Below are 12,179 nucleotides of genomic sequence, written 5' to 3' on the forward strand. Positions count from 1 at the left end.
AGAAAGAGAGAGCGTCTGTGTGTGTGTGTGTGAGTGCATCCACTCACACACATATTTGATTGCTGACTCAGAGCTTCATCTCTGACATGCTGCATTTAAAAACCCTGTGGAGACTTTTGTGGTGGGAGACCTTTTGCTTCTGGGTCTTAGGTGACTATGGGAGTGGTGAGGAAATGAAGCCCGGTTCAAATGAGTCAACCTCTAGTTGAGATTAATGTTGAGAATTCCTCTAAGCCCAAGATTGGTGTGTGTGTGTGTGTGTGAGAGAGAGAGAGAGTGTGTGAAGGCCCTATGGGACTACTTCTTGTTCTAACACATACCACAGAAACAAATGAAATAGAGTGAGACACACATGCTCCATCTGTCTTCATAACTCATGCATGCACCCCCCCTTCTCTAGTTATCTCTCTTTCTCTCTCTCTTTCTCTCTCTCTCTCTCTCTCTCTCTCGTTGGGCTCACACTTTTCCTCTCAGTGGTTCTGTGATTTATGTTTTCACAGTTTACATTCATCCTCTCTCTTTTGTTTTCCCTCGCTGTTTAAACGGGTGCTCAGTCTTTTGAGAAATCCGTGAAGTAGTTTGAAGACTGAAGGACCAGTTACTGTTTTCCCACACAATGATTTAAATGGCCTGCTTTACGTTATGGTACATGGACTCTCTTTTGTTGTTTGTCCTGGTTCTTTCATCAGCTCTCTTTCACTTTTGGTAAATTTTCATACACTTAATTAATCTGTCTTGTACGGCTTATGCATAATTGATTGTGTCAGTATCTGTTGGTTATGATATAGAGTTAGGGTATATATATATAGAGAGAGTTATCGTGTGCATTATATTCCGTGGTGCTAAAACAACACCAGAGAATATAATGCCTGTCGACCATGTTTCACTACGCCCACATACGTGAGTACACGTGCCCTCGATTGTTTATATTATAGGGGCTTTTCACCAACTTGTAGCCCACACTCCTGTTTTCCTTCAACATTCTTGCATTTGTATTTGGTCTGATACTGAACTTCTCTTTGCAGTATTTTGGGAATGCATATATTTGGCTGTAAGTTCAGCCTGAAGACGGAGGCGGGAGACACTGTACCCGACAGGAAGAACTTTGACTCTTTGTTGTGGGCCATTGTTACTGTTTTTCAGGTACAAGACGAAACAATGTTTTTATGATTTTTAAGGCTAATAGGGAACAGTTTCTGTGTGCTGTCACTGATAAAATCTGCTATGTTTGTGTGCACATGTGTGTGCGTGTGTGTGTGCGCGTGTGTGCGTGTGTGTGTGTGTGCGCATGTGTGCGTGTGTGTGTGCACATGTGTGCGTGTATGTGTGTGCGTGTGCATGTGTGTGTGTGTGCGTGTGCGTGTGTGTGTGTGTGTGTGTGTGTGTGTGTAGATCCTGACTCAGGAGGACTGGAACGTGGTGTTGTATAACGGTATGGCCTCCACCTCTCCTCTGGCTGCTCTCTACTTTGTCGCCCTTATGACCTTTGGGAACTACGTCCTTTTCAACCTGCTGGTGGCCATCCTGGTCGAGGGGTTTCAGGCTGAGGTAAATGGGCTTGACGTCAAATGATATCCTCACATCTCCATCAGATCATATGTGGTAAATGTTGGCTTTTTAGAGACTGCAAGCAGACCTGTGCTGTTGCATTTAGATTGGATAATCAAAATTCAGTCGTCTTTAACTAGCTTTCGTAAAAAGAACTGTTCAACTTCCATAGTAATGTGTTACTATGAGTGTAATATTTGTCAGGGAACAATATACAGTAAAGACCTGGTGAGGTAACGTGGCACCATCGTGATGCAGAGGGGTAGTAAAGGGCCTTATTTTTGAAACACTGATTTGTTCACTATACATAAGGCTGCTTAATCTTTGATTTCTTACCTCCCCAAAAACCGTTCGTCAAAATAATGTTCTAAAATGATTTTGTTCCGGGCTCTTCTTTACATTTCAGAAAATGTAGTTCCACCAATTCCTGTCTCTTGCTTATCTTTGCTCTGTGTGTTGCCAAGTCAGTATGTACATGTGTTGTCAGCATTGACTCGTCGTTATACAGAAAGAATGAGCGTTCACCAACCAATCAGAATTGAGGATTCAGCAAAGCCATGGAATAACAGTTTTGCCACTGACTGAGAGCATACTGGTTGTTGAAAATTGCAATGTAATAAGTGCCATATGATTATCTGTCAGAGATTATCATCTCAGAGGGATGTTTCATACACAGATCTCAACACTCAGTCATTAGTCTGCGTTTATTCCAATCATTTTCATTATCACTTATCATTTTTCTTTCAGATATGTTGTCTCTCTTCTCATCTTTGTTCTCTCTATCAGGGGGATGCCAACCGTTCGTATTCAGACGATGACAGATCCTCCTCAAACTTTGATGAGAGCGAGAAACATAAAGACTCTCTCCAGCTGTCTGGTAAGTTCATTACACATGCGAGTAACAGCTGTCTCACGAACCTATAGTAACGCTTTTTTTTTTTTTCAGTTGGTTTTAAATTTAGCATCGTTGCCTGTTGAATGGAATAAACCACCTCTTTTTTGTTTTTGTTGTCCTTTTTTTTGGGGGGCGGGGGGGGGGGGGGGGGGGTGGGGTGCATTGTAAGAAAGCTTTGGAAGTCATTATTTTAAATTGACTTAGATGTAGTCTGAGAATCACGACGCGGAAATCAACGTCGCGTCCCTTTGTGCCTAAGGTCGCCCTGAGCCAGTAAGGGTCGTTATCGCGGTTTCTGAAGCCTCTCTCTCGGGGGCTTCCAGCTGCACATGTGTTTTCTTCAGAGACCCCTTCCAATCTACGCGTAGCCTCCTCTGAACATTTTAAATAGTCCGTCCTCAACTGAACTAGAGTGGGTCATGTTTTCAGCTTTAAAAAGGTCTCAGACTGGAAGGGGACGTGGGAAGACTGGAAAAGAGATGCCTCATCTGTAATTTATAAATCTTCCTTCCATCCATGGCATTAAATAGGGTTGAGAAGCTCATGCTAACTAACTGAATTAGATTAGGCAGATCATAGTGGGAATATTCTCCTGGGTGAGGTAGCGATGTTTAATCTTTTTTACCAATGGGATTATTGTTTCAATAATTTCCTGACCTTTTCGACAGCTTCCATAACGTCGGCGCTCCCACCCTCCCAATCACACCCCCTCCCCCCCCCACCCACCCCTCTTTCTAAAAGAAGACTGGATTCCCTCCTCGTCAAAAATCCAGTCAGACCCTCGGCAAACCTGTCCGTGTTGCTTTTACATTGACCTAATCTGAAGGACAGAATCAATTTTTCATGTCGGAGCCGAATTTAAAGTTTCAAACTTTCTTCTACTTGTCTTGTACAATAAAAAAAAAAAAAAAATCCAATATACTTCACCTTCACTAGAAACACCTCAAAGGTGGCCGTCTTGTGGTAGAATTTTCTGTCCTGTTGAAGGAATATTGTGATTATCTCCAGTTGAAGTCATTAATACTAATCCTCGTCATTCCCTAGATCCTAAACTCTGTACCTTGACCCCAAACGGACACCTGGAGCTGACGTCACTGGCCGCCGTGAGGGGGGCGTACCCCGGTGAGAGACACGGTTTTGCGGAGGAGTCCAGGAAGAGCAGCGTGATCAGTCTGGGTAAAGCCGGCCTGGAACGCCGATCCATGTCCTTGGTAATTGATTTAATGCGGCGCTGGAGACGCCAACAGCATCTGCTGCATCTGATGAATTTTTTTTGCTCGAGTGAAACCAAACAGTTCAGTGAGGTTCATGAATTAAACCCAGTCATTTTTAGGTACAGTAAAACCGTAAGTCTTGGACTTACCTCGGCAAGTGATAAATAAGCGTATAGAATCTGGACCCTCTCACAGGGCCTGATAGAGTTTTGTGGGTTTGAGTCGTGATACCCGAGCTGTCCTGTCTGCTAATACTGATGGAGGAAGCGTAGGCGAGGAGTCGTTTGTGTGGTGAGCAGGAGTAGTCAGGGAGAGATGCTGTATTTTAGCCACATATCTTTCCTTGCAGGGACAGCCACTTCGATCCGGCCCCTCTGAATTTAAAATATTGCTTGACTGCTTTTTTTTTTTTTTTTTTTTTTTTTTTTTCTCTCTGCACTGCAGAGAAAGAACTTCCGAAAGAGGGATTTAAAGTTTAAATTGAATAACTTCGGATGTTTCTGCTGATTCAAACTTTTCTTGAGTAAGGAAAGAAAACCTGCTAATTATATCTATGAAATCTCAGTCAGTTTTGCAAATCTTTTTTTTTTTTTTTTTAATTTGTGACTAGTAAATAAATGAGGCTCTAATCACCACAAAATGAGTGTACTTGCAAGGAAAATAGACCTCAGGTGACGAGTGAGAAAAAAAAAAACCGTCAGGATTGTCCTTGAACATGTACGGATTAATTTAAATAGATAATGGGAGCTCTGTTGGAGGTACAAACCTGCCACCTGTGTACCTGTGGTGCGGATCATCAAGTTTGGGTACCCTGTCTGGTTCCCAGGGAAATTACTGTTCCCTAATGAGTGAATGAAACATTTGCCTTAATTACTGCTTTGATTAGAGATCGCTCAGCTAAAGAGGGGTCCGGCGGCATCGCTAAGCGCCCATAGCGCGGGGGTGATGGGGGGGGGGGGGGGGGGGGTTGCGCGTGTGTGTGTGTGGCGGGGGAGATCGGTGGGCACGTTTGCGAGACCAAAAATTCCCTCGGTGAAGTGCCAAGCCCAGTCGTGGCTTTGGAGTTGCCATGGAAACTTATTAATTGAGGGAACCGTGTATGCTGGTCGAGAGAGAGAGAGAGAGAGAGAAAGAGGGAACGAGAGAGAGAGATAGAGAGAATGTGATGGTTTAAATATAGTTTAGTGACGCACTGATCTCTGTGGCCATGTGAGAGACTCTGGCAGAACAGGGAGATGCTAGTCTGTGCGGTACAGTATCTGCCGCAGAGATGAACACTGGTTTGATGTCATAGAAACGACTGTACAATGACTAATCACATGGAGTGGCTGTTTAGCTCAGGGAAATTTTGTCGAAGTGTAAAAACCTCTTTTCCAAATAAGCATTCAAATAAACAACCATGACACATCCCAAGTAATAGTTCTGCTACACTTGATTTTTTTTTGTTTGTTTGTTTTAATTGAGATCTAACTTAACATCATGTCTTATATATAAATGAGTGTATGTTACAGAAGTCATACTTAGTGATTTTATGAATCATAAAAAGACTGATTTAGCAGTCATAGACTTGTATGGCAGTCAATAAAAAATTTTTTTTTTTGTCCTTCCGTATGCAGAGCTTTAAGCATGAGGCTAACTTCAAAGAGTTAACCATTATGAAAAGAGGTTTCTATGGAAACTGTTCTTTTACCTCCCCTGGCGCTAAATATGTGTGATTATCGTCAGATACCTCAAACATGTACAGCGTGCAATTATCTTGGAAAGGAGTTTTAACCTCAAATAGACATGTTTATGAGTTTCTTTACGTCTGTGTAAACTTTACTCACTGCCTCTCTATTTTTCACTCTTGACACCAGCGGCATGGCCGCACTTCCCATTACCACCACTGGGGGCGTCATCCACCTCAGCCCACCTGGAGCCGGAGGTCCAGCTGGAACAGCTTGGGCCGTGGACCCAGGGGCCTGGCGGTAGTAGGGGGGGGCAGCCTCCGTGTCCGCAGCCCCCACTCGCACCCGGCCGAGCACGAGGCCCTCCTGTCCCCCCCCCAGCTGGCCCATCCTCCGCCCCTCCTGTCCCGTCGCTTCCCACCGCGGCGTGACCGTCGGGCGCTGTCCCTGGAGCTCCCCGAGCTCCTCCAGCTGCCGGGGCCCACGCCGCAGCATCAGCGCCCCTCTCTCCTCCGTAAGAAGAGTTTCTCTGGGGAGCGGCCGGGCGGAGACCACCAGGACTGTAACGGTAAAGCTCCAGGTCCTCAGGCACCCCTGCTGGGGGAGGTTTATCCCCAGCTCAACACCCGGAAGGACAGAGCCGAACTGGATGAGGAGACCGACTATGTGAGTCTGTCAGTCAGTCAGATCCACTCGAGGCAGCGTCCTCATCTCAACGTGACAGGACCTTTCACCCTTTAAGTAGTTTGTTTATTTGTTTGTAAATACTAGTGGACAATTCAGTATGGTTTATAGGCTCATATTTAGAACCGTATATGATGCAAACATGAGTACAGTTATGCGATAACTGCTTGATTCAAACACATTTTCAACTTTCAAAGAAATACAAGGATTGGCTAGAATATCCCCCCAAAAAAAAGTGTTATTTTAGAAAATCAAACAAAAAAAAAGCTCAGTGGTTCAAATCAGAGGCCATGGTTTTAAAAGCGCTTTACTTAAAAAAAAAAAAAAAAAATCAAGAAAAACATTCCAGCCAAAGTGCCCTTTCCTCTGTCTCTTCAAATGAAACAAACCCGAACCCACCACAGAGCATCTTTATCTGAGCCGGACCTCTGGACCCCGGCGACATTTCTCTTCTTTCCTTTTCAACTGCACTTCCAGCCTGTTCTGTTTAAAAGTCTGTCAGAATCACCAGCCAGAGGCTGTGGTATCACTTACGTGTAGTTGGCCTGCAATTTCCATATATTCAATAACTCTTGTGCTAAATTCCCAGTGCGTGTCATTTGTGTTAAAATATGTACCATTCTAAGTGTATGAGGCTTTTAATATCTGTAATACAATTCATGGGGATTTCATAGGCAAGATTACTTTTGTTTGTGGCTTTATAACATTGTGACGTGGCAAATCTCTGCTTGTGGGTTCTGAGATAGCAGTACCGTTGTTTATTACACCTATAAAACTACGACTGAATCAGACGCCTCTATCATTGAACATGATAACATTGCTTTTGAAAAATTTTATTGGTTTCCTATGAGACAGGATAATATTTACCAAGACATTTCGAGGGATACTGATTTCTGTAATGCTAATATACCCTCATTAGCTGCCAGTCTTCATGAATCTGTCGTTACTGACTTAAGTTACATGCAAATATTTGGAGAGGGACTTTGATATTAATATCTCTGGCGATTTGGCTTTGGTTCTGAAATGAACAGCATAAAAAAAAAAAGCAAAAGAGTGAAAGAAAGAGAAAAGTAAAACCAGGAATCTCTTAATCATCATTTTGTGGAATGGAAATAATATATATACAGTAACAAATCTAGCCAAATGTGTCTGCTTTATCCCTGTGGCTGAGTCAGTGGGGTATAAGAATTCTCACACCACATGGTATGACAGTGTGGTGGAATGCAAACGTGTTGTAACACATATTATAGCTATGGTTACCATGGTACTACCTCTTAGAATGCATTCATCAGGAACACCTTCTGTTTCATGAATAATAACATCTTTTATCTGTATTTGGGTATTATAACTTAGGTCAAAGGTCTCAAATGATTCTTCTCACCAAGAGGTCATATTTTCTCACTACAGAGTCTGTGTTTTCGGATCCAAAAGATGATCGAAGTTTATCGACCAGACTGGTGTGAGACACGGGAGGACTGGTCCGTCTACCTCTTTTCCCCCCAAAACAAGTGAGTCATTCACTAGGAATACCGTTCTTTTGTCTGGAGATGTGCTTTACTTCCGTCTATAACATCAAGCCAAATTGAAGCAAAGTAAAAAATATCTTCCAATAAAAATCTCATTTAGCCTTGTATCACCAAGCATTAATAGCCCTGTAAAGAATTCCACCGAAACGTATGTATGCGAGAGTGCTTTTCTCTTACCTCGACTCACAGCTCTAATAGATATCCGTTGGAATGTATATCCCTTTCTGTTCCCACAGATGAAACCATTTTTCTGTGTAATCAGTTTGAGTCAGCCCCATTCTCTAATATACCAAACGCTGCCACGAAAAAGGTCTGGAAAAAGAATCACTTATTTTATTTCTAAATTCCCTACTCCCGGTTGCAAAGGGGCCTGGAGGCTGTGTTTCAGCAGTCTAGCGGCAGGTGTGATTTGTCAAGCGTAGGGCTATGATGAGAGCCAATGGGGAAATACAGTATAGAGTAGGGGAAAAAAAAACAAAAAGGACTGGGGTAGAGATTGAGGGATGAGAAAAGAGGAGGGGGGGGGGCGGCGGCTGTGGGTAAACAAACAGAAAAAGAAAACAAGCACATTCCAAACGGTAGCTTTGGGAGTTACCCAGAGAGCAAATTTAGCCAGTGGACAGAATCAATATCGGGGACAAGCTCGTCCAGGTCTTTGGAAAGTGGCTTGATTAGTGTATCGATTGGGCCCCGGAGATAAAAGGTGTAGGCCTACCTCGGTGCCTATCAGATGCTGAGGATGTTCTGGAGTATTCTAGAGCGGTGTTTCTCAAGCTGCGGGCCGCAGATGAGGAAACCGCCAGTCCGCAGAGCCCTGCCGCTGCGCCAGTCAAATTATGCTCGGTGCTTCTGTCACTCGCCAGGTGAAATCAGTAACATTTTATTCAAGATTCCAGAATGTTAAGCAAGTTCTCATGGGCGGGAATGCTTAACATTCTAGAATCTTGAATAAAATGTTATTATTTTCAAAGCAGGAAGTTCAGTTCAGTAGATGCCAATATATCCATTCTCCTTTCTGTCTTTCTCTGAGCAGATTTCGGGTAATGTGTCAGTCCATCATCGCTCACAAGCTCTTTGATTACGTGGTGTTAGCTTTCATCTTCCTGAACTGTATCACTGTGGCTCTGGAAAGGCCTAAAATCCACCAGGGCAGTCTGGTAAGTTCTCTGGACTTTCTCAATTTCTTCTGAGTCTGTGGCATTTTTACTCACCTCACTATTTGGATAAATAATAAAAGCCTGTAATAACCCCAAGTCAAAAAGCTACAGATTTCATTCAGCGCTGACATTTTAAATGCATTCTCCTTTTAAAGATTTTACACCCCCCGCTCCCTTTTATACGGTCATATTTTATAGCCACTTGCTTCTCAGGATATTGCCCTGGCTATAGCAAACCATTCAGCTGCGGATTTCTACAGGTGATAGAGCAGTTCCAAACATGGTTTACAACATAGATTTCAGAACTGTAAATATACATACATATATGTATGCGTGTGTGTGTGTGTGTGTGTGTGTGTATGTGTGTGTGTGTGTGTGTATATATACATCACACTAACACCTATTAGCAGGTCTGAACAAGTTAGTGAACCATAAATGTTTACCTTTTCTCTCTGTCTCTCCAGGAAAGGGTCTTCCTTACCATCTCCAACTACATTTTCACTGCCATCTTTGTAGCAGAGATGACTGTGAAGGTAAAAAGGATGTTTGTGGTTGTGTGTTTGTGTGTGTGTGTGTGTTTTATCAGCTGTGCGATTTGGAGAAAAAAAAAAACTGTGAAAACCTTCTCATCGTGTTTATCCATTTGAGCACAGGTTATCATATATAACCAGACATATTTGCTCTTATGTTCTCATATATTTCATGAATCAACGCTGTCTTTATATAAGCGTGAATTTCACACGGTTTATCCCCTGATAATGTAGCAAAAGAAGTCATCTTTTATGTATTCATATCCTGGAAAAGCCTGACTGTTTCCTCAGTAAAGGATTTAGTGGCTTTTGCAGGGAACGGTCTAATGGGAGGAACTGACTAGATGTGTCATAATGAACAAAGCATTTGAATTTCAGAATTCCAGGGTTGTGTATTCTGTATAAGTCGTTCGGAAAGAAATTATACAAATCATTCTGCTGGTTTACACCTTTGAAACCTTGAATCGGAATGATTAGTCTGGATCTTTTACTTTGCATAAACCACACACTCTTCCTTTCTCTCTCTCTCTCTCTCTCTCTTTCTCTGTCCCTCTCTCTCTCTTTTAGACACACACACCCGCACGCGCACACACACACACGCACACACACATTCATCGTAGCCCCTCAGTCTGATGTGTGGGCTGTATTGTGTGTCAGTCCAGTACATCATGCATAATCTCTCTCTCTCTGGATGAGCAATTAAAGGATTATAATAATTACTCAAAGTTTCCTCTCTCCCAGACACAGTCTATCATTGGTTAGTCCTGTCTCGTCCATCTAGCCCTCTCTGCCCCAGACCTGCCTATCAATTATGTAATAGAGTCAATTATCAGCTAAAGGGGCTCAGGAGAGCTGAGCCAGTGAGAATGTGGCGACTCTCTCACAAGACATCATGCACAGACTGTTATGTGAAGGGAAACATTTTTGATTGGCAGTTAGTTAGATTAATAGACTAAAATTACAACGACACTGCTTTTGAAGTAGTTTTTCTGTGACAAATTATTTACACAGTCATAAAGTTTGGATTCTTTGTGTCACGCGTCTTCGGCTCTTTGTTAATGCCATATTTCTTTAATGTTTGATTGTTAGCACAGTAGTTTGTTTATAGAAATGACTCAGTTACTATTTAGACTTTGAAGTTTCGAAGTCATAGCGCGTGCAGGTTTTGAAACAAGCGATGATATAATAGCTGCATCACAAAATCCAAAGAGTACAGAAACAAATCTTTACTATTTCTGCTCCAAAAAACTAACTATTCTCTTTGAGAACATAAGAATAAAGGTCTTGCTTGCTGGCTAGACAACATGTTTCTTTTTTTTTCCCCCCTTAGGCAGGCTTGTATTTTCTACGACTTCATTCTTTTCTTGCTAGGGCACTCTAGCCTTTCAGGGCGCCATGTTGACAGCTGGCACGGCGCCCGCTGTTTGTTGCGTGCTTCCGCCTGGTACTGGGTGCCCTGTGTCTGAGTCACTGGAGAGGAATCTTGTTTGTGTCAGAGGCGTCTGCCACAGTGACCTTGTCTGTGGACTAGAACCTTTTTTTTTTTTTTTTGCTTTGTCACTCTTTCTCCTGAACGCTATTCCCCATTTTCCTCTTTTTCAATCTCCATCCAATCAAAATGTCCTTGCAGGTAGACAGCTCAAATTTCTTTCCTGCTAAGCTTTTTTTTTGTTGGTTTTTTTTTTTTTTTTTTTTTTTTTGGTCTGTTCGGTTTCGAGAAAGTTATTTGTGAAAGCACTTAGCGGGTGTGAAGTGATGGAACACGCAAAGGAACTCAGTAGAGACTTCTCACTCTCTCTCTCTCGCACGCGCGTACACCTGCGTGGAAACACGAACCGTCCTTCATCTGTCAATTAGTTTACGGTTCTCTTCTTTAGTTCTCTTTCTTAGATTTTTTTGTCTTCAACTTTTCCCTTGTCTGACCAGGTGGTCTCCATGGGTCTGTATCTTGGAGAGCGGGCGTACTTGCGCAGTAGCTGGAACATTCTGGATGGATTCCTGGTCTTTGTCTCCCTCATTGACATTGTGGTGTCCATGGCCGGAGGTGCAAAGATCCTAGGAGTGCTACGTGTCCTCAGGTTGCTAAGAACTCTACGCCCTCTCAGGTATGGAGGGCTCACTGCATTATCTTGGCTACTCGCTTACTGCAGTTGAACTGACTGAATGACGATGAATGTAGTATGTGCTTGTCTCTTTGTCGACTTTCATCTGCATACATTTGAATAAATGGAGGTTATTTTGATTTGAGTAGTAGCCCACACAGTGAGACCGAAAACAGGACTCAAGCTGAGAGCATCTGAAAAGAGCCGTGAGAATGGAGGCCCGAGGTGAAAATCTCTCGTCTCTCTCTCTCTCTCTCTCTCTCTCAGGGTTATAAGTCGTGCTCCGGGGCTGAAGTTAGTGGTGGAGACCCTGATCACTTCGCTCAAGCCCATCGGAAACATTGTCCTCATTTGTTGTGCTTTCTTCATCATTTTTGGCATCCTGGGCGTACAGGTATGGCTGACTTTTTACCGGTTGGAGGGTAACCTGGGCTTTAATCATTTTTGTCCTTTATCCTTTTTTTTTTGTCGAAGTCTATCGCTGATTTCTTTCTTTCTCTCTCTCTCTTTCTCTCTCTCTCTCTCTCTCTCTCTCTCTCTCTCTCTCTCTCTTGTTTGTTCAGCTTTTCAAAGGAAAATTCTATTACTGTGTTGGTCTGGATGTGAAGAACATTACCAATAAGTCAGATTGTCTCTCAGCCAATTACAAGTGGGTCCATCACAAGTACAACTTTGACAACCTTGGGCAGGTAAGAGACTTCCCACACTCCTGAGACTGCTACAATGATGAAAACTTGACAATAAATAAATATTCATTTTTTGTTGTTGTTTGTTTTATGTATTTTCTTTTCGTATAAATGGACATTCTTGACATCAGAAAGCAAAAGAAAATATGATGAAGAACTTTATTCTTAAC

At 42.7% G+C, this 12,179-nt stretch overlaps 1 protein-coding gene across 1 annotated transcript in view; it reads left to right on the forward strand.

Moving 5' to 3' along the window:
• Nucleotides 1-12,179, forward strand: part of LOC115819842 (voltage-dependent T-type calcium channel subunit alpha-1I-like) — an 85,972-nt gene that overhangs the window by 55,769 nt on the left and 18,024 nt on the right. The window contains exons 12-22 of the mRNA XM_030783355.1: nt 1,026-1,143; nt 1,393-1,548; nt 2,335-2,425; nt 3,488-3,654; nt 5,514-5,990; nt 7,416-7,516; nt 8,568-8,691; nt 9,156-9,224; nt 11,148-11,326; nt 11,591-11,717; nt 11,887-12,012. Coding sequence (XP_030639215.1) covers nt 1,026-1,143; nt 1,393-1,548; nt 2,335-2,425; nt 3,488-3,654; nt 5,514-5,990; nt 7,416-7,516; nt 8,568-8,691; nt 9,156-9,224; nt 11,148-11,326; nt 11,591-11,717; nt 11,887-12,012 — 1,735 coding nt within the window. The remainder of the gene's footprint in view (nt 1-1,025; nt 1,144-1,392; nt 1,549-2,334; nt 2,426-3,487; nt 3,655-5,513; nt 5,991-7,415; nt 7,517-8,567; nt 8,692-9,155; nt 9,225-11,147; nt 11,327-11,590; nt 11,718-11,886; nt 12,013-12,179) is intronic.

Source organism: Chanos chanos, chromosome 8 (assembly GCF_902362185.1).
Source record: "Chanos chanos chromosome 8, fChaCha1.1, whole genome shotgun sequence".
Taxonomy (NCBI): Eukaryota; Metazoa; Chordata; class Actinopteri; order Gonorynchiformes; family Chanidae; genus Chanos; species Chanos chanos.